Source organism: Emydura macquarii, unplaced genomic scaffold (genome assembly GCF_026122565.2).
Source record: "Emydura macquarii macquarii isolate MOO-44397 ecotype Brisbane River unplaced genomic scaffold, CSIRO-AGI_Emac_v2 contig_2768, whole genome shotgun sequence".
In the NCBI taxonomy this organism is placed as follows: Eukaryota; Metazoa; Chordata; order Testudines; family Chelidae; genus Emydura; species Emydura macquarii.
The window spans coordinates 30,892,491-30,914,802 of NW_027132905.1; the positions used below are offsets into that span (position 1 = coordinate 30,892,491).

General features: G+C 41.7%; 1 protein-coding gene and 1 long non-coding RNA gene across 2 annotated transcripts in view; one reads left to right on the forward strand and one right to left on the reverse strand.

The window, feature by feature from the left end:
* Positions 1 to 19,928, forward strand: ZMAT2 (zinc finger matrin-type 2). Its single transcript, XM_067566905.1, has 6 exons — positions 1 to 227; positions 7,426 to 7,519; positions 8,015 to 8,138; positions 9,320 to 9,393; positions 16,434 to 16,579; positions 18,321 to 19,928. The coding sequence occupies exons 1-6, from the start codon at positions 117 to 119 to the stop codon at positions 18,462 to 18,464; spliced, it is 693 nt and encodes a 230-aa protein (XP_067423006.1). The 5' UTR covers positions 1 to 116; the 3' UTR covers positions 18,465 to 19,928.
* Positions 17,666 to 22,312, reverse strand: part of LOC137165597 (uncharacterized) — a 17,974-nt gene continuing 13,327 nt past the window's right edge. The window contains exons 2-4 of the long non-coding RNA XR_010923428.1: positions 20,969 to 21,038; positions 18,096 to 18,271; positions 17,666 to 17,767 (exon numbers count right to left, since the gene is read on the reverse strand). This is a non-coding gene — a long non-coding RNA (uncharacterized lncRNA). The remainder of the gene's footprint in view (positions 17,768 to 18,095; positions 18,272 to 20,968; positions 21,039 to 22,312) is intronic.

Consider the following 22,312-nt stretch of genomic DNA (forward strand, 5'->3'; position numbering starts at 1 on the left):
AAAAAATAAGCTCATACACCAACCGCAAGCACCCAGCCAACACCCTGAACATCCGCCACCGGCCTCATCTATCACAGAGGCCGAAGTTACGCTCTAGTTAACGCGGCCGCCACTCTATGTTACTCGGGAGGACTGTCTCACTTTACGACTATTGCTGCCGGAGTACGACATTTTCTGGTTCCTTATTCAATTCACTTCACACGTTCAGCATGGCGTCGGGCAGCGGGGTAGGTGCTGAGGAGGGGTCGGGGGAGCCGGGCCGTCCCATTCCAGGGAAGACTGGGGGTTGTTCCCCCTTCCGGCCTGGGTGGGGAGCTGTGCCCCGTATCCTAAGCACCCCTCCCGAGCAGAGACCCTGAACCCCGAGCCCAGGGAGAGAGCCGTGGTGAAGGGCCCCGGAGACCCTCGCCGAGATGCTCTGTGCCGCCTTCCGCCTGGGGCCACTCCCCGGGCTCTGGCTCGATCCCAGGCCCCAGACTCTGGCTCGCTCCTCCCCCCCCCCCCCCACCGACCCGGGGGCTCGGCGCAGTTTGTTGTTGCCTCTGGTGCTTGGAAAGTCCTTGCTCGTGGCCGGTCACTTGAGGCACGGGCCGGGCGCTCCCGCTGTGGCTCTGTCTCTTCTCTGGCGGACAGAGTGTGTGTCGTGTGTGTGCCGTGTGTGTGTCTCAGTCAGCGGCCGCCGCCGCCAGTGCATGGCCAGGAGTCGTGTTTGGACGGAGTCTACATTAGCTTTTCCCGGGTGGTGGTGGGCAGGTGTCTGTTGGCACGGTGATTCTGGGCAGGGAGCTGGTGGCCTGTAGCATGTGGACTTTGATCTATTTTTTCCAGACACATGAATTCGGGTTCTGGGTTTTGATGTAGTGTCCTGGTCGCTGTTCAGTTCAGTTATTCTGGGAGAAGTTTCCTTGGTTGGTTGGAGGTTAGTGTTGGTGAGTTGTGGGACTGGAGTTATGAATGGATTATGTGCTTATTCAGAGTTGGGTTTTGCTCCTTCACTGCTTTGCAGTAAGATTGTTGCTGCTCTATAGCCGAGATGGAGCCAGAAGTGCATGGTTGTGGGGTTTTTTTTAATACTAACAAGGGTGAAGAACATCTTTCTTTTGCTGTGTGACTCCTGTTCCACTGTACAAGCAGAATTTGTTAGCTGGACTGCAGGTGTAAGGGCTTATATGTAGGGGTTTGACCCAACTTTGTCAGAAAAGTATACGTAATGGCACAAGACTTGCATCCTTATTTAGTAGTAGAATGGGTGATATAACTTCATTAGGTGATTGTATCTATCTAGTGGTTTCTTTGTGGTCTTGCAGGGGTTTCTCTAATGCTTTTATAACTAGTTTGAAATCCCCTCAACCACTTCATCATCAGGTTTAAGTATATGTAACTTAAGATGTCATACATTTCAGTTTTATTACAAAACCTTTTTGTTTTGTGGCTATGCTTGAAAGATCAGAACTCTTATTTTATCTATGTTGACCTTTAATGTTGATGTGTTGTAATGTTTCTAGTAGGTGTAAATGCTTAGAGAGACCTATGTGGATGACAGCATGCTTAAGTCATCCATGTATATGGGTGCATCAGTTGTTTAGTGAGAGTCTGCATTTTGAGAATTGCAGTAGTAGACATTTAGCAGGTTATTGTCTATGTTGAAAATGGTAGTGCTGAGAGAGGGGGAAAGGAAATGATTTGGGGTTACTTCTTCCAACTTGGTCCTATAAAAAGATACAAAAGAAGAATTCACCACTGTCTTCCCTCTCCCCTCAAAAACAAAATTAAATCAAAACCTGTCATGAGCAGAGGAGAGACATCATTCTCTGTCCCACTCAAAACCCAGAGAAACCCTGTTCTTCTGAGCCGAAAGTAGAAGGAGGCGACGCTCCCCCACAAAAATGCACTTGGGCAAAGATCTTCATTCTTCCAAGTAGAAGAGACTATTTTTGCTAAACTTCAAGCAGAGCAGCTCCAAGAGATTTGGCTATTTTATCCCCAAGCCTGGAAATAGAGAGACTTATGTCCCTCGAAAATCCTTGAGCTGAGGAACCTCTCCCTATAAATTCAGACAGATCTCTTAGATTCTGAGCTATGTTTTTTGGGGGTGTAAGTTGCTATGTCTCTGGGCTTGGGGATAAGATTTCCAAATTTCTCACATTGCTGCTGTCTTCCCTTGTTCCTACCCTGTGTGTCTCTCGCCTCTTTTTTTCCGTTTTAGCCCTCTGTCCCTGGATCTGTGAAAGAAATGACAGCTTCCAGATTGGCTCTTGTATTACTGTTACTGTGTGGAAAGATCTTCATTGTTCCTTGCCCGTCTGCGAAGTGGAGAAACCTCACTCCCCTAGACCACATTCTTCCTGATGTCTTAGACTGCTTCTCACTTATCCCAACACTCAGTTTAAGTTGCTGAATCCATGCTATGTGGTTGTGAGGAGGCCATTCTGGTTGCGTAAAAACCCTTCAGGGCTTTGGGTTGAAACTGAATGAAAGGAGCACTGGGGATAAGGCTGGTGGCATTCATTAAAACTACTTGCTAACTGGAGATCAAGACTGTTGTTTTAACAAACAAAGATAATGCCAAAGAGGTAGCTGTTAGCTTTAGCACCACTGGGGCTTGTGTATATATTTTTCTTCTTCCTTGTCAAAGCTTTCCATCACTTTGAGTTGCATAGTGGAAAGTGAGCAAGACAAATGGAACATTCAAGAGGCAGTATGATCTAATGGTTAGCGCAGGAGACAGGCCCATGAATTCTACTCCTGGTAGGTGGGTGTGGTGTTCATTCATTAAAAAATGGGACTAGAATCAGGACTCTTGGGTTCTATTCTCAGCTTTGTCTCTGTCTTGCTATGTCACATTCAGCAAGCCATTCAACTTCTGTGTTCTACAATGAACTCAGGTACTTTTCAGTCCTTAGCAGATGTCATCTATTGGGGAAAATATCTTCTATAACCTCTAATAAGTTGTTAAGATAAAGATTTAGGGGCTTGCAGAAACCTCCATCCCCTGTTTGATCAATCTGAACATGTTCCTTTAGAATCACTAGGTAAGCCGTTGTTACAGATAGATCAGAAGTTAGCTCTGATTCATTTCATTGTATCTGGCCATGGGACACTGGTAAAATATCTTCAAAAGACTACATACCTTTTATTATAAAAAGAGAGTGAAGTAGCAGTGAAATTGCCTTCTCTTCAGGCTCCAACCAACTTTGGTTCATGATAATACTGCTTTTATGTGGGAGAATCTAGTAGTCTGAAAGAGACCACAAAACATACAAATTTGCACTTTGTGAATTTCCCTTTTTTCTTACATGGGAGGCTAATAATAATCTTAGTTGTGACATGTTTAAAATGCTTAAGAAGCTCTGGGAATAAATGAGAAGTTTCTATTCATCTTCAAGACATTTTTATTTCTATTACTGATTGTTAATTCCATTCTAAGGTTTGTCAGGAGGGGGAAATTTTGAATGATTGTACTGTCGCTATAATTTCAAATGAGTTTATTTTTTATTTTCTTTGGATCATGATTGGACTCTTCATTTGGCTAAGCAAGGAAAAGGTATTATGTGCTGAGGGTATAAAGTGTTTATTTTTTGTTCCGCAGCTGTGAGCTATTCACAGAAACTTTTTTCTTTTTATCAATGTGAAATTAAAAGTATGCAGTGGGATTTCAAATGTTGACACCTTTGCCATTGCAAAATAAAATTGGAGAATAATATATATTTGATCCTAATCATCTGTCAGAGGTAGTGTGTGGTTTTTTTACAAAATGAAATGTCTAAACTTTTATGAACCTCTTCCTTGGTCGGTGTTCCTTACTGATACCCATCTGGGTGTTGGGTCTAGTAAAGAAACACCTATTTCTTGGAGCAAAGGGAGTATATAACTGCACATACAGAGAGTGGATACATGAGATGGAATACTTACTGATTAGAATAGCCCATGATGGTAAATGTAATAGCATATTAAAATTAATTGGCTACTTAAAATAAAATTTATCTCACTCTTGGTTATGCTCCTGGCTTGTGTTTCCCACCAAAAAAGTAGTGAACTTTGAGTTAAGATTGCATAGCCTACCAATACAAACTGTAAAAAAACAAAAATATAAGCAGTTGAGTGATTTAAAACCCCATTTGCATTCTGCTCATCAGTTCACCATTTCAACTTGAACTATCTCCACTCTTATCCTGAGCTGCAACTCTTTCTCTTTTTCCACCTCTCACAGGCTGGGTTAAGGTGAAAGTGAGCATGAAATGATAGAGTTCATGATTCTAAGGAATTGTAGGAGGGAAAATAACAGAATAAAGATGATGGATTTCAAGAAGACAGACTTTAGCAAATTTAGGGAGTTGGTAGGTTAGATACCATGGGAAGCAAGTCTAAAGGGAAAAATAGAGAGAGTTGGCAGTTTTTCAAAGAGACGTTAAGGGCACAAGAGCAAACTATCCCACTGTGTAGGAAAGATAGTAAGTATGGCAAGAGACCATGCTTGCTTAACCAGGAGTCCTTCAATAATCTGAAACTCAAAAGCATTCTACAAAAAGAGGAAACTATGTCAAATTACAAAGGATGAATATAAACAAAGAAACAACACAAGCATGTAGGGATAAAATTAGAAAGGCCAAGGCACAATGAGATTAAATAAGCTAGAGACATGAAGGATAACAAGAAAACATTCTACAAATACATTAGAAGCAAGAGGAAGACCAAGGACAGGTTGGACCTGTTACTCAATGGGGGGGGGCAACAATAACAGAAAATGCTGAAATGGCAGAAGTGCTAAATGATTTTTCATCAGTTTTCACCAAAAATTGGATGTCTAACATAGTGAATGCTAGTGAAAATGAGGTAGGATCAGAGGCCAAAATAAGGATAGTAAACGTTAAAAATGTAGACAAGTTAGATGCCTTCAAGTCAGCAGGGCCTGATGAAATACATTCTAGAATACTCAATGAGCTGATTGAGGAGATGTCCAAGCCATTAGTGATTATCTTCAAAAACTCATGGAAGACTGGAGAGATTCCAGAGGACTGGAAGAGGGCAAATATAGTGCCCATCTATAAAAAGGGGAGTAAGAACAACCCGGGGAATTACAGACAAGTCAGTTTAATTTCAGTATTTGGAAAGATAATGGAGCAAATAATCAAGCAATCAATTTGCAAACACCTAGAAGGTAATAAGGTGACAAGTAACAATCAGTATGGGCTTGTCAAGAACAAATTGTGTCAGACCAATCTAATAGCTTTCTTTGACAGGATAACAAGCCTTGTGGATAAGGGGGAATTGGTAGATGTGATGTATATTGACTTCAGTAAGGCTTGCATGACCTTCTCATAAACAAACTAGGTTGGTGCATAACTGGTTGGAAAACCTTTCTCAGAGAGTAGTTATCAGTGGCTTACAGTTAAGCTGGAAGGGCATAGTGAGGGGGATCGCACATGGATCGGTCCTCGGTTTTGTTCTACCCAATATTTGCATAAATTATTTAGATAATGGCATAGAGAGTACATTTTTAAAAGTTTGTAGATGATACCAAGCGGGGTTGGGTTGCAAGTGCTTTGGAGAATAGGATTAAAATTCAAAATGATCTGGACAAACTAGAGAAGTAGTGTGAAGTAAATAGGATGGAATTCAATAAGGACAAATGCAAAGTACTTTACTCAGGAAGGAACAATCAATTGTGCACACACACAGAATGGGAAATGACTGCCTAGGAAGGAGTGCTGTGGAAAGGGGATATTGGTGTTATAGTGGATCACAAGCTAAATATGAGTCAACAGTGTAACACTCTTGCCAAAAAAAAAAGGGGGGGGGAAGGCAAGTGTCATTCTGGTATGTATTAGCATGAGCGTAGCGAGCAAGACACAAGAAGTAATTCTTCTGCTCTACTCCGAACTAAGGCATTATCTGGAGTTTTGTGTCCAGTTCTTTCTGAGTGTCACATTTCAGGAAAGATGTGAACAAATTGGAGAAAGGAGAGCAACAAAAATGATTAAAGGGCTAGAAAACATGATGTATGAGGAAAGATTGAAAAGATTGGGTTTGTTTAGTCTAGAGAAGAGAAGGCAGAGGGGAACATTAAAGGTTGTTACAAGGAAGGGGATGAAAAATTGTTCTCTTTAAACTCGGAGGATAGGATAAGCAGCACTGGTCTTAGATTGCAGCAAAGAAGGGCAACTGAAGCCACTGTCATGGCAGTTAAGCACAGGGACAAATTGCCTAGGGAGGTTGTGGAATCTGTCATTGGAGGTTTTTAAGAACAGGTTAGACAAATACCTGTTAGGGATGGTCTAGTTATTACATAGTTCTGCCCAGAGTACAGGGGATTGGGACTAGATGACCTTGAGGTCCCTTCTGATCCTGCACTTCAATAAATCAATGGTAAAACAGGGAAGTTAGCTACTTGAGATGGTGTGGGTAAGGCACCACTCTGGAGTTGACTACTGCCTTTAGTGAATCTTCTGTGGTTTGCACCTGATCAAATCAGTCTGAATGTGATCAAATCAGACCAAATTGAATAATTAAAAAGTGGAATGGAGGGATTTTAATCCTGGTTTAAGTCAATAAAATTCCCATTGAAAGCCAACAGTCACTTCTAGTCCTGGAAGGACCAGGGAAACAACTATAAATGGGAAATGTTTATGCATGGAAGATCTATTCTAGGTTTATTCTTAAGGGGTCATTGCTCACTGGAAATCATATGCAGTTGGTCTCCTGGTGTCTCTGGGATCTGGGCTTTACAATTGGAGGGATATAAAAACAGTGCCTGATCTGTTTATTTTTTTAAAAAATGCTCAGTTTTTCTAACTTGTATTCTGTGTATGCTACAGTTAGTTGGAATAATCTGTATAACTCACTTTGGCTTTGTTTCTTGTGAATAGGGCATCCATCTCAAAATCATGTTGATAAAACCTCTGTACCACATCATCATGTATTTTGTATGTACAGGTATAGACATGTGCACACACAATTGTGTGCACATTAATCTCTCAAGAGTATCTCAGTCTTAGTATGTTTATTAGCACAGTCTTTTGTGGATTCAGATTTAATTTACTTTGGTGAGAGAAATGTCACTTTTTCTTTATTATTGGGCTTTCTCACCTGGTACTTGTAAACATGTGTTTCAATAATTTTTTAAAACCTCCTTATTTGTCCGTTTCCATAAATGAAAAATGAGATGATAATCCCCAAGAGCTCACAAAGCTTTGGTTTGTGCAAAGCCATGAAATCCTCTGCTGAAAGGTGCTGTACAACTGCAAAGTGTAGTTTTCCGATACCAGACCTTCTACTCTTGGCTGTGGGGCATTGGAGTGCAGTTTAGTGCGCTTGCTTGTTACCATGGCCCAACAAACCATATAATTCTGGCTTCATCCAGAATCAGTCTTTTCTTGTTGCTAGTGGAGTTGTGCAGTAAATCTTCACATTTTGTTTCCCTCGCAGACTAAAAACCTGGACTTCCGTCGGAAGTGGGATAAAGATGAATATGAGAAACTTGCAGAGAAACGGCTCACGGAAGAGAGAGAGAAGAAAGATGGTGAGTGTGCACTGACTCCAGGCAGACTCTGTCTTGCAGTGAGTTATCCAGCCCCTTTGAGTGTGAGAGGGAGAGCAGCTAGAAGTAACTTACTAAAGGGAAATAATAGGAATTCAGGGCCTGTCTGTCCTCTGTTCCATTTTCTCTGCTTGCCATAGAATATAATCTTGTGTGTACGTGTACGTACCTACCTTATTCCTTCCCTGTTCTATTCCATATAGAGGTGGAGGAATGATCAACATCTGGAAATGGGAAATGCTCAAAGGGTGGCCCAATTGGGGATTCTTTAGTAATCTTTTTAATTATAAACTGTCACTTACTCTACCGTTCCTTACAATGCAGGGAAGTATTACTCTTTAAAAAATGGAATCCCGGCATAAACAAGATGGCCCAATGGTTCTCAATGGGCACCAGGCAACTTGTGATCCATTGTTATAGGTTCCCAAATTTTCTGAAGAAGTTCCATTGTGCGTTTGGTTTTGGTTATGTTTTTAGGCAAACCAGTTCAGCCTGTCAAGAGAGAGCTTCTGCGGCACCGAGACTACAAGGTGGATCTTGAATCCAAGCTGGGGAAAACCATTGTCATCACCAAAACTACCCCTCAGTCAGAGATGGGAGGGTAAGGCACTTTTATTTTTTTTCTCATGTGTTCAGATGTTACAAAGAGATTCTTGGGACAGTGTTACGTGCAAGTAGGGCCAAGGCGAAACAAGGAACCCATACAGAGTGCTAGTCTTTGTACCTTCTCAACAACACAGGAGGAATACTTTTTAGTTACAGCAACTTCCACCAGCTTCTATATTTTTGTTAAATCTGGAAATTAACTTTCTGGAATTACAGCCAGAAGTGCAAGCTTCCTCCTCCCTTGCCATCCCACATCAGTGTTTCTCAATGACACTTTGGAAACATCCTTTAGGCAATCTCTGTAGTCTGGTCAATCTTTGGCTCCCAGCTAAGACTGGCAATAAGAAGTCAGTTACTGCATATTGAGATGCTTTTGTGATCTCGATACTTGGCCACTAGGAATTGGGGTGAGCCCACTTTGCTTCACAGAAATCTCCAAAGGCCTCTGCTGTAATGATGACTTTTGGTTACTATCGACAGGGATCAAATTTGAGCTAGTGAAAGGCTCCTTAATCCATCCCCAATATCCTGAGCCATCAAGTCTCTGGAAGAAGGAGTTTAAAAGATAGCCCAGAGTAATAATAAGCATTTCAGTGGCCTGTTGTCAGAAGAAGGTAGCAAAAGAGAAATGCATGGATGGGAGGGAAGGGGCTTCCTCTTCGAAAGGGGCTGATTGAAAGCAAAAATAAGCTATCATACTACTGCAAAAATGGGCGAGTTTCTCTTCCAGCTCTTCTCTCAATGCATGTCAAAATGTTGTGGGAAGTAAGATCTGGAAGCAATCACTCCAGACTTTATAGGAAGTGGGTGGTGATCCTTCTAGCTCACATTGTTTCTGGGACTCTTTGTTGTAGATAACTTCCCTTTTACCCTGGGGGAGGAGCTACTATCCCAGAATAAGATTTATTCTTCTGGTAGTGACTTATCAGAGTCCAAACAATACAGTTAAATGCTCCTGTGTAATACGGGAATATATTTACCATATTTCTGAATGCTCAGTAGTACTATCCAACATTCTAGCTTTCTCTCTGTGCAGTATTTTTGAGTCTAGTGCTGCTGCCTGGAATTTAACCAGTGAGTCCAGATGAATTTCTCTAATTGGCATGAAAGGAAAATTCCTGCAGGGTGAATTTTGTCTTCAGCTTTGGAGATGATGCCTTCTCTCTTTCTCCCTAGATACTACTGTAACGTATGTGACTGTGTGGTGAAAGACTCCATCAACTTCTTGGATCATATCAATGGCAAAAAGCGTAAGGATAACTTATTTTCTCTATGCCATGTGTTGCCGTGTCGCAAAAATACTGTTACAAGCTTTCCCCTACCAAATTTACTTCCTTCTGTGTGGCCAGGGTCTACAGTGCCAAGTGTTGGCATCTGTTAAAATAAATGCTTTTGATACTAGGATTTACTCAACATTTGCTGGAGAAGGCCACGGAAAATGCTGACTGGTTATCTCCTAACAACTTCTGTATGGTGCTGGAGACCACTGGTGTGAAATGAGCTCAGGAGAAATTGCAACAGTTATGCCCTTCATTAGATTGGGAGTGAGAAAATGCTTCAGAATTTCTGTGGTCATAGAACCCCATTGTCAGCAAGCTATCAAGTTCCTCTGGGACCTTTCAGAATAGGTGATAAATATCATTGGAGTTTCAATGTTGGAAAGAAATGCCTAAGGAAGGAATAGTAATATGTCTCCTCATGCCTGAATCTCTTTCTTAGCGGGATGTGGTCAGAACATAATGAATTCTTGAGCTCTAACCTGGACTCCCTCTATGGCTCTGAGCAAGGTACTTAACCTGTGCCTGTTTCCCCATGTCTAAAACATGGATCAAATGCACAGGAATGTTGTGGGGATTAACTAGTTTATGTTTATAAAATTCATTTGAAGATGAAGAGATATGAGGGCTATGAAAAAGAATTATTGAATTGACTTGTAGCACCAAACTGTGCAAGACATGTGCTGGGCTCCTGTTGTGATAGCAGCACAACCATTCAGGAGGTGCTTGTGCCTCGGTAGGGTTGAAAGATTCCAGGGCATGAGGTATAAAAAGCTACCCCCTCACCCTCTGGACCAGTTGTCATTTCCTTTTTCTATTTGTGTGATCATTCATGGAGGTGGGAACTCAGGTTCTCTCAACTTCATCTTATTATGGTTAATGTAAATTTAACATTGGCTTAGCTTTCCTATTTTATAATTGGGTATAATGTCTACTGCAGATCAGCACATTAGTGAGTAGAGTGCTTAGGAGAGAAGTACTGTTCTAGCAGCTGTTCATCCTGTGTGGCTTTGTCCTCCCTAAAAACATGATAGAGGGTGGAAAAAGAGGTCTTCCTGATAGAGGAGGATTTGATTCCATGCCCTTACTCTTCAAAGATGATTAATTCATCAATAGCTAAGCCCTCTGGTGAGAGCCTGTGTTCTCTGCCTTTGAGGTCAGCATTGTCCAGACATTAATCAGAGCCTATCATCATCAAGGCTGGCATAGATATTGTTTTATCCAAAGAAGCAGGGGGCAGAGTTGGGGTCCATCACCTTAGATTGGAAGTGAAGGAGGACGGGACAGTACCAAGAATCTTTGATTTTTCCATTTGTTGCTATGGAAAAAAAGTGGTGGGAAAGGAGATCTCAACACCCTAGTCCAAAGTGATAAGTCAAAGAGTTCTCAATCTAAGTAATCCTCAATCATGAGAACCCCTCTGTTCTGAGGAAGTTACCAGTGGTAGTTTCATCAATTCTTAAAGGTTTTGACAACTCATCCTTCTGTGTGAGGTGACTTCTTGGATCTAGTTTCCCAGTCTGCACCAGTCAAGTTTTTACACTATCTAAAGGTAGAAATTTTAGTGGTTGTGGATGAGAACCCTTATTATTCTCTAAAAGTGAAGGATCTGTTGATCTGACTTTGCAGCTGGAATGTAGATGTATAGTTTTTAAGGGATTAGTATAATCTGACACTGATGTGGAGCATAGGCACACAGAAAGATCTGATCAATCCAAGTGAACAGAAACATACTTTTGGCATTGTTCAAGGAACTGACCTTAAAAAGCACCACTTTCATTAATAAGTCCCCTTCCCAATGTGCTGCTTTTATGTCTGGTGCAGTGTCATACAAGAGTGACAAACACCACCATTTTAAGATGCTGTGACAGTTTTCATTCATCATAAACATGGTCTGTGCTGTAACTGGCTTCAACATCCTCTGAGTATTCTAGGGAGAAAGTCCTTAGAGCGAGGTTCTATTTCTAATTCCCATATTACTTTTAGATTCCCTTCTCCTAAAAAGAAGGAATTGATTAAAAACTGGGGAATAAGAAGAGGAAATGGAGGATTGTCTTGCACATTTGAGAAAGTAAGCAATTTTTCAGTAATATTGTGTTTTAACCCTTTAATATTTTTGTCTGATTTTGTAAGCAAGTAGTTTTTAAGTGAGGTGAAATATGGGGGTATGCAAGACAAATCAGATTCCTGAAAGGGGTACGATAGTCTGGAAAGATTGAGAGCCACTGATTTAGATGACCAAGGCTCTGGACCTTCCCCTCTCTGTAGCCCAAAATGAAAAGTTTCAGAATTTTTTATACATTCTTAAGTGTACAGAGAACAAAAAGGTTGCTGACCCAGTAATAAAGATCTTTTGGATCTAGCTAGGAAGTTATAGGCTCATCTGGCCACAGTACCAGCAATAGTAAAGGAAATGAATTGGTCAAATTGAATCATATTTTTGGAGTACTTGAATGATATACAGTGGTGAGAGCCATATAAGTGTGTAGATAGATAGATCTTCATCCTTCTTGTTCCAAAGACCCATATATCAATTGTCCCTTTTTTCCCTTGTGGATCTCTTTTGCATTTGAAGAGGGAGATAGTTGCAGTGTAAATCCTGTAAATCCCATTTTCATAGAGAGCACTTGCTACCTCAAAGCCATTATTCCTCTGTCAAAGAGCAGGTTTCCTGGCATCTGTAAAAGCCCCAAATTGTTTCCTTCTTCATCTGTTCCCTTATAATACTTTTTGAGCATAAATTGCTTCATATTACATTTTCCATTTCAATCAGATGAATGGGTGCTATAAATTATGGGAAAGGGAAGTTGATTTGTATTTTTTCTCTCTTTTTAGGGGTCTTTCTCACAAGTTGATGCTGTGGGGGGAAAATTCCCTTTTAAAGATTCGTGCTATGGAAACAGTGTCTATTGAGTTCAAAGACAAAGGCTTCTATTCCCTGATTTGGTATTTTTCTTTTTAAGTCCTTAAAATAGAGTGAGGGCCTTTGTCATATCTCTCTCATAAAAAGCTAAACGAATTCATTAAAACTTAAGTCTTACACAGTTTCTCTGTCAAATAGTCTTTCCATTATTTCACTGCACATGTTTAATGTGCTCTCTCAGACATTTATTTTCATATTTCTATAAGGAAAAAGACTCTGGTAATGTCCAAAGTTCCAGTTCAGCAACAAGCATTTCCAATTCAAGGTATGACTATTTTGGATTTTCCAAAGCCCCAGCATATTTATCTGTGGTGGCTGTTCACTTCAGAAGGCACAGTCTTCAAGTCTGTCTGCACTTAGGATAATTTTGGCTCAGTCAGCCAGTTGTCAAATAAGTGGCTCAAGATCTCTTGCAATCTGCCTAAGTTTCAGAAGCTGAGTGAATGCAGAGAAATTGCCGTTGGAGCCTATTCAAAGTTTGACTTTCACACAGCAACTCTGGGTTCCTCAAAGGGACTGGAATTGCTGCTGCTTGACCTATTCAAGGAGTTAGAGACAATGCAGCTCATCAGGAAGCAACTAGTGTATCAGCCAGATTTTGTGTCTTGGTGCAGTGTCATGGTGCCATGCATGCTCTTAACTCTCTGAGCAAGATTATGAATGACACCTCTTTAGAAGGGGCTACATTCTGTGCAGTCCAAATTTGCACAGTTTGAATGGGATTCTTTGCTTAATTAGTACTGATTCTGGGTGGGGTCCGTTTATACACTTGGGTTCTGGAACCTTTTCATCTTAGCTAGGGACAAGCATCCTACTCACTGGAAATCCCTTAATCACAGTTTGAGAACCTCTGAATTCATGAACCACTGTGGGGTCATCAAAGTATTTGAATTGTCTATGGATCCGCTTCCTTCATATTGGTGAAGGATGAGAGTTGAAATGAGGCAATCTCACTCTCCTAGAAAGTTTCAACTGTGCATTCATCAGCCATGAACATTTTCACCCCATGAGTTTACAACAGCAAGTATATATATTTGAGTCTTCCTTGTATTGTATAGTAATAAATCTGAATTTTGTAACTTCTGTTGTACACGAAAGGTAAGCTATTGGAGTGGGACTGTAGTCTGGGATAATTTTTGGGCCAGTTGCCCAATCCTTGGGAGTTAAAGGCATGAGAGAAAATCATAGGGGAATACTGGGGGAGGAGACAAACATAAGGAATCAGAGGGAAGAAAGAAGGTGGGAAGTCTGAATATGGAAAAATGAAGAGAATACAAAATTTGTCTAACGAAACCTATTGAGATGAGAAACAAGAAAAACCAGAAAGAAAAATTAAATTTTTAAAGGAGTGTTGAGAATAAACCATTGTAGTCTGTTGAAATGTATTTAGAAGTGGCACTATTAGGAATAGAGTTATATATCTGACACACATTGGGGTCAGGTGGTGGGGGATGGATCTACATTTAAATAGAATTTGGAAGTAGATATCCTAGGACACTTTTATTTCCTGACTGTGATATCCTCACATGTTATTAAACTCTATCCTTTTTGTAAGATCCTGAGGGATTTGCTGGTTGGGATGGGAGGTGGTTCGCAAAGCGGTCTCTCTTGTGTAAATTCATTCACAGAATGACGTTTGAGACCAATTGATCTAATCCATAAAGTTGTCTGCAAAATGAAACTGCCTAGTATCTTTGGAGCACCCTGAAGTTGATTTCAGAGATACAGCACTCTTATACCTGAGCTTGTTACTGATCCAGAACAGCTGCTGCTGGCAGTGGTGGTTCTAAAGCAATCTGCTGCCCCAAGGAGGGTCCCAGACGGGCAGCAGACTGTCTGGCAGTATGGCGGCAGGAAGCCGAGAATGCATGGTGAATCGGCCAAGCATAAGTGCTTTGAAAACACTGCCACGTGGAAACTTGTTCACAACCAGCTCCACTTGTTATAGAGAAATTTGAATCTGCCCTATACAGTCTCTCTGAATTAGTTATTTATAATTATTTATCTTGGTGTTTCATGGGAGGATGAGTAGCTCTTTAATCTTGCTGCCTGCATTTTATCAATGACTAGAAATTCCCTGCTTCTACAAAATGCCACTGGTTTTTTTTTCCTTTTTGTCCCGTCATAACTGTGGAGGTCTGCTGCATGGCAGAACTTAATTCTGATAAGCAGCATCTCCCACATCAACAGTCTACACCTCTCTAGTCACTTGCACCCTTGGTGGATAGGACAGAGCTGAATCTCCATTCAGAACACCTGACATTTCAAAATATCTGGGATGGTGCAGAGGTTGACCTGTTTCTTTAAAGGTGCCATGATGGTAACTTGTCACACTTTTGTGTAAATATTTTTTTACTATTATTATAAGTACCACCTAAGATTATTATAACTGAAAGATGAGACAAATACATTTCTCTCCCATCCTTCTTTTTTGTTTACATGATGAAACTGCTTCTGTACCAAATGCTGTCAAAAGCCTGGCTTCCCCTGTTTCATTCATAGATTCCAAGGCCAGAAGGGACTATTGTGATCAAGTCTGACCTCCTGTATAACATTGGCCAGAGAATGTACTCAAAATATTTCCTAGGGTAGATACTTTAGAAAAACATCCAATTGTGATTTAAAAATGGTGATGGAGAATCCATCACAACCCTTGGTAAATTGTTTCAATGGTTAATTACTGTCTCTGTCAAAAATTTACACCTTATTTCCAGTCTGAATTTGTCTAGCTTCAGCTTCCAACCATTAGATTGTGTTATACCTTTCTCAGCTTATACTGAAGAGCCCATTAATAAATATTTGTCCCCCTTGAAGTTACTCAAGTCACCCCTTAACTTTCTCTTTGTTAAGCTAAATAGATTGAGCTCTTTGATTCTATCACTGTAAGGCATATTTTTTAATCCTCTAATCATTCTCATGACTCTTCTCTGAATCCTGTCCAATTTATCAACATCTGTCTTCAATTGTGGGCACCAGAACTGCACACAGTATTCCAGCAGCGGTCGCACCAGTGTCATATACAGAGATAAATAACCTATCTACTCCTACTTGAGAATTCCCTTTTTATGCATCCCAGGATCACATTAGCTCTTTCGACCACAGTGTCACACTGGGAGCTCGTGTTCAGCTGATTATCCACCATGACCCCCAAATCTCTTTGAGTCACTGCTTCCCAGCATAAAGTCCCCCATCCTCTAAGTGTGGCCTACATTCTTTGTTCTTCATTGTATGCAATTACATTTAGCTGTATTAAAATGCATATTGTTTGCTTGCACCAAGTTTACCAAATGATCCCCATTGCTCTGAGTCAATGACTTTTCCTTTTCATTTATTTACTACTTCCTGATTTTTGTGTCATCTGCAAACTTGATCTTTGATGGTTTTGTTTGCTTCTTGGTGTTTGTTTGGGTCTTTTACACAGACATGGAAGAGAAAGAAACAATAAAAAAATACAGGTGATTGTAAATCCACACAAATTTGTTTGAGGGCTCAAGAGCAGGTGTGGATCTTAAATTTACATTTTAAATTTGATTAGGTTTTAGATTGTGGAGATGTCTCTTTAAAACCCATCATCTGTCAGACACTGCAAACTATGCCGAATATGGAAACAAGGGACTAAGATGGAGACTGGAGCTCTAATTTGCTGTCTGGTATCATAGAGCTCTATGAGCAGATCACTGCTGGAGCATTTTCCCCTAACTGATCTTACACAGGTGGCCCTTGTGAAGCATTGGCAGTGAGTGCATTGTGAGCTGGATTTACTGTTATCCACTTTGCACTAAAAGGTGCAGGGCATAAAGTGCTACTAAATCAGGATAGCAGCATTTTACATCTGCTTTGCACTTGAGTAAATGAGTAGAGGGCAACAGTGAATTGGGCCCTATGGTGGCATTGGGAATGGGTTGGGAAACATAGATGCAAGGGGGTATATAGGAGTGGAATGGGAATTGGAGGAGGTGAAAAGGACACTGAGTGTTGCAACTTCTAATTTTAGGTCATGGAATAGCTGTCTGCAGATGTTTAATGGGTACTGAAATAGAAGTAACATGGCTGCTGCTGTAATAGCCGTGTCCATTCCTGTCCCCTCCAGATCAAAGGAATCTGGGCATGTCCATGAGGGTGGAGCGCTCCACATTGGATCAAGTGAAGAAACGTTTTGAAGTAAACAAAAAGAAAATGGAGGAGAAGCAAAAGGATTATGACTTTGAGGAGAGGATGAAGGAGCTCAGAGAGGAGGTGAGGCAACAGCAGCATTACCACAATTCAGCATGACCTGAAAGAAATGACACCTTCATTGAAGGAAGCCGCCACACGTATAACTATCAAACAAAAATGGTGCCCATATGTGAAAAGAATGTTGGCAGTCGGTGCTTCAAGTACACCAGCATCTCTGTGGGGTTAAAATAAGGTTGTCTCTCCAACCCACAAAGTCCTCTCTCTCTGAATTGTCAGCAGTTGTTTTCAAACAAAACTGTAGTCTTCACATTCACAGGCAGAGTAAGACTGATAAGAATACGTTACATTCAATATATTCAACTCCCATAACCTGCATGTGATCCCAGGGCTCAGAAACTGATAATTGAAGCTGACTTTTTTCATATATTTCCTTGTAGTGGTGCCATGGCTTCTGGTTTTGAGGTGGGAGAGGAACTTCCATGTAGTTTACTACATCTGTGCCACCATAATAGTGCCAGAGCTTTAGGACGTGTGCACACAGGAACTATGTTAAAATCAAATGCCCTGTGTCACTTCCCTCCCTCTGTAACATGTTTTTAAATTGCAAAAGCAAACCCCTGTAATGAAGATTTGCCTCCAATTTCATTTCTAAATAACCAGAAAAGTGCTTCTGGGAGTTAAAAAGCATCATTTACCTTTGATGCTTTTATTTGCTAAGAATGCTCATTACAAAAAAAAAAAACCTCCGAGTGTATAAGGCTCCTCTCCCATCTTGGTATTCAGATTCTCTGAGCTTTAGTCTCCAGCAAGGGTTATCCATAGAGCTACTGATGGAATCCTAAAACAGGGCCTCTGGCTGCCCTGTACTGGCTTGGTTGGGACAAAGCTGATCAATTGCAGGGTTTGTTGCTGATGAACCTGAGGAATTTTTATTCATCTCTATAGGGAAATACAAATGCAGAGACATATTAGGGGTGCAGGCAGTTCCTTGGATTAAAAACTGATGGAAATCTGCATATTAAATAAAATAAAATAAAAAGCAGCAGCTCTTGGTGTCACATATTACTGGGTATGTCTGTTTTAGACTAAATCCCTGTATTAGAGTTAAAGCCATAGACATGCAGGTGGTGATGGAAACACTGAGACCTTTAGCTCCCAACTCAGCAGCAGTTTCTGTTGGTGCTGGAGTTGAAGTCACACTTCTACATCCTCCCAGCACAAGTCTGGCACTGTTCCAGAGTCTGCAATCTTCATAGAATGAAACATTATGATTAAAGCAATGAAAACCCTTTGAAGCCAAAACCCCCCTGAGCCACTCGGAACTCAGCTTATGTTCCACTGAGCAGCTGTCACTCTGCTGCACCAAAAGCATTCAGACAGTGACATAGTCTGTAGCCATCATTCGGCACCACAGCTGTTGGAACAGGGCATTAGTACAAGAGAAATGCCTCCTGGTTTACAAACAACTCTCCTTTTGCCTTGTTGATTTCTGATTAAGTCTTTGGCATTTGTTTACCAAGGGAAGTTGATATTCACACAACACTACTGCAGTACAATCCTCTTAGGTGTAATTTACCTGTTAGGATCACCAGACCGTAGTCTTTCCTTGTGGGAGGCCGTTCTCCTTCATGTCCACCATTTTCCTCCCATCCATTGTGTGTTCTTCAGACAGAAAATAATCCTGCCTCCCTTTGTTGGTGATAGAAATTAGACTGACTGATAGTGTCCAGACCTTCTGTCTAAAAGGGTTTGCTGCATAAGAAAGTTAGAATCACACTGCATTTCTTTCCTTGTATTGCAGGAGGAAAAGGCCAAAGCCTACAAAAAGGAAAAACAGAGAGAGAAGAAGAGGAGAGCAGAGGAAGACTTGACATTTGAAGAGGATGATGAAATGGCAGCTGTGATGGGTTTCTCTGGCTTTGGTTCAACCAAGAAGACTCACTGATCAGCTCTGGACTTTTCCCTTTCTTGATAAAGATTGTTTATGCCCAGGGGACTGTGAAAAACTTTTTAAAGACTTGACAGAGAATTTGTATGTAATTCTCCCACCAGAAGTTGGCTGGAGGAGTTGAAGCAATTCCACGCCCAACCTGTGCTGCAGAACAAGCTCTGTCCCCCAGTCATAAGTGCCCCACTGCCTGCAAAGATAGCATAATCTTAGCCTAGCTGGCAAACTTCTAAATTCCAAATAAAGAGACCTTTCAATTAGCTTCTTCTCCACAAGCTCCCCCCGTCTCACTCTGTAGTAAATTCTGTGGTGTTCTCATGGTTTCTGGCTTTGATTCTTTTAATCTTTTGTGAGGAGTCTGCAAGCTGAATGTTTCTTCTGGAAACCCCATTGGCCACCTCATTCTTTGTACTAGTGCTGGCTGCTTGTCACTCTGTGTTCTGTGGCCTTGTGTGTGCGGGGAAACATTTTCTTGGGTACCTTTTTGTGTTGAACTAATACAATTCTGTACAGATGGTATGGTTCAGGAATTGTTCGTCCATCTGGGAAATGGGTATACATTTTGTTTGCTTAAACTACAGATAATTCTTTTAATTTTTTTTAGAATGTGTAATCAAAGGAATTACACTGTAATGAGTATTAAATATGGTTTGGATAGGATGAATTTTTATTTCTTTGGTTGAGCAGAGATTGAGGCTTTTTGAACACTGGGTTTACTGAAAATTCTTTTGTATTTTAAGTGTAATGGACTCTTATGTTTGCTGGTTTTCCTTGTGTTCAGTGGTGTAACCAGAATTTCTTTAGCTGAGGTTATGAATACCTCTGGGATTTATCTAGGGGAGAGCTAAAGAGAAAACAGCAGAAAAATATGTGGAATTTGCCTAAAAGAAATAAATTGTTGGAAACTACCAGATTGTTTTGTAGGAAATTTTGTTTTATGTTTTTAAAGTGAGGACTTGAGAACAGAGCAGATAATGGCTTTCGAGGTGTGTGTTGGTTTTCTTTTTTGGGTGTGTGGGTGGGGGAGAGGGGCGCTATCTTTGGGTCTCGTGTGCATGTTGGTAGGAAGTCCCAGACGGTTTCTTGGTTAGACTAAAAATGGACTAGTATTTAATCGCCTTTGTAGTGCATCCATCCCTAAATTTATCTATCTTATTTTTGTTTCCCATCTTGCTTCTGGTTGGAGAACTGCTTTCTGAGCCACTTCAGCTCTCCTTGTCTCCAAATCCTTTTCATTGCTCCTTTTATTTACTTCAGTCCAACCCTCTGTGACTCATCTGCTTTTTCCAGTTAGGAGGATTTACATCTCACATCACTGATTTTCATAGTACCATCCTTTTTATGTTGATGGGATCATTGTTCTTGCCTCTCTGTACCTTTATGAAATCTCAAACTCAAGGAAAGGCTGCAGTGTATTTAGCCTTCTCTTTCTAATACACACAATAAATCCTGTAATGCTTTTCTGCTGTTTTTAATTCCTTAATTTTAGACTCCTGACAGCTTCATTGCCTGGGATATTTCCACTTCAATTCAGATTATATAATCCCCATTGAAGATGTTATTGAAATGATATACAGCCAGTAGCATTGCCAGCCGAGATACAACTGTCCTTGGTGATTTGACCCCTGAAACTCAAAAATCCTATTACTGTGGCTCAGGAACATCCTCAGTGCACAAAGTGAAAAAATGAATTTCATTCCAGCCACGTACCTGTCCCTGTTCAAACCAAAGTACAAAACTACATTTAAATGAGAGAGGGAAAGGAAGTCTGTGATTGTATCCTCTGTGCCTGTTGGGCAGGGGGAAAAGGGATTATGCTACCATATCGCTGTTTCATGCAACTTAAAAGTTTAGGATGTTTTAGATGAGATTTTTACATCAGCTATTTTATCCTGGGAAATGGCTTTGCAGCCAGCTAAGACCCTTCCATTCTTTGCTCAGATATTTGCAAAACAGCTCATGACTTCAGACTGAACTAGTTAATTTTGGTTAGTGCTGATGAAAAACAGCATGGTCCAGTGGGTCATGGATAAAGAGTTGGGCACCAGAGCAGACCTCCTATGTCTTGGTGCTGGCTCTGTTCTTGATTTGCTTCATGACCTTGAGAGAAGACTAAACTGGTAGGTGCCTCCATTTCCCTTTATGTAAAAAGAGCATATGCTGCTATAAGGATTAACTAATTAATATCTGCATAGTGATTATGTTGTAGGTTCCCTGCCCCCAAGACACACAGCCCTTGCTCACTGGGGCAGGCAAGCAGGGAGGCATAATCTCCGAAGGAATAGTTGGCAGTGCAATGGAACAGGGTTGGGACCGAGCTCTGGTTAGTCTGATTAAAGATACTACTTCACCCATCTTGTCTCAGGTTAGCACAAGACAACTCAGGTCTAGGTGAGTTCTTCACTCAGTTTGAGAGCACTTGCATACATGGCCAGTAAAGGATTACTAGGCCAGGGATATTAGCAGATTATGGTGAGAGCTGGGCTCCAGTGTCACTGTACCTGGATATCTTCAGGTGTGTGCGTCCTACTTCACTAGCAGGAATGGATATAAATCAGTCTCCAAGCTGCCCTAGAGAAGAGGAAAATCCCTTGGTAGGGTCAGGAGTGGGGGAAGCTGTTTTTTCATTTGCATGATTTCTTCCCCCTTCTGCATTAAGCCTTTTACCTAAACTCAAGCCTGAGGCCATCTGCCTCTGCTGGGCCTAAGCTTCCGCCTACACATGCCAGTATCTCGGCCTGCTTCCTCAATCCCAACGCCGGGGCTGTGCTCTCAAGGGAGAGGCTCTTTGTCTTGGTTACTTGCTGGGAGCAGTGGAGTGTGCAGTGGCAGAGATACAGGCTTGTGCTGGATTCCCAGCAGCAGGAGCTGCCTCCAGCCAAGGATGAAAAGCCAGTTTCATGGGAGGAAATAATATTTAGCAAAAAAAAACGGATAATAGTCCACTGCACTGAGCATTAACCCTGTGCTCCCCTCTCTGCCAGGCACTGAGTATTAAGCCTTCATTTCCCTCCCTCCAAGCACAGAGCATTAACCCCCTGCTCCCCTCTCCACATCCCATTCCCCCCTCCCCGTGGAGTATTAAACCTTTCCCTGTCAGGCTGCATTCCCTGTTGGGGTGATAGTCTCAGGGCAGCCTTGCCTACAAGATGGGAAATTCTGGCTTCCAGGTTTAGCTCTAGCACAGGACTGGATATACTCCCTCCCCCCACATCGCCGTACACAATGCATGGTCACCTCCTGCAATGCTGGGGGGGGGCCGCTCCCCACTCTTCCCTAAAGCTTTGTGCAGCACTAGCCACCCCTAAGGGAGCCAGACTGTATCAAGCAGGAGTAGCAGGCTATGGAGTGATGGGCTGGGAGGCCCCCTGCCATCACTGACCCCTCCCCACCCCACTTCTCCTGTGGTTTGAGGGCAGCCTTTCAGTGGACCTCTCCAACCAGCTTAGATTCGGACATGGTGGGGCAGCTGGGCTCCTAGCCCTACCTCTTGCCCTCTCCATCCTGCAGCCTATCTGCATGGAGTTTTCCTGGAGCAGGCTGGGTGCTTCTCTTCACCGGCACCTCGTTTCCTAGCTGGCTCTAGTTTGGTGGTTACTGTGCAAATGCTCTGGGTGAACAAACAGTGCTGGGATTTCACGTCTTGCAGGTGCTGCCCTATCTTTTACCTCCCAGGAGGCCAGCAGGAGCCCTGAGTCAGAGTAACCACCTCTGTGGGGCCTCCACCCTCAGAGGAGCTGGTTATGATCAGGGATTGAGCCTGAGAACATGAGATGGAGTGGTACTTGAATCTGTATAGTAATATTGTAGCCAACAGAAGTTGGTCCAATAAAGGATATTCCCTC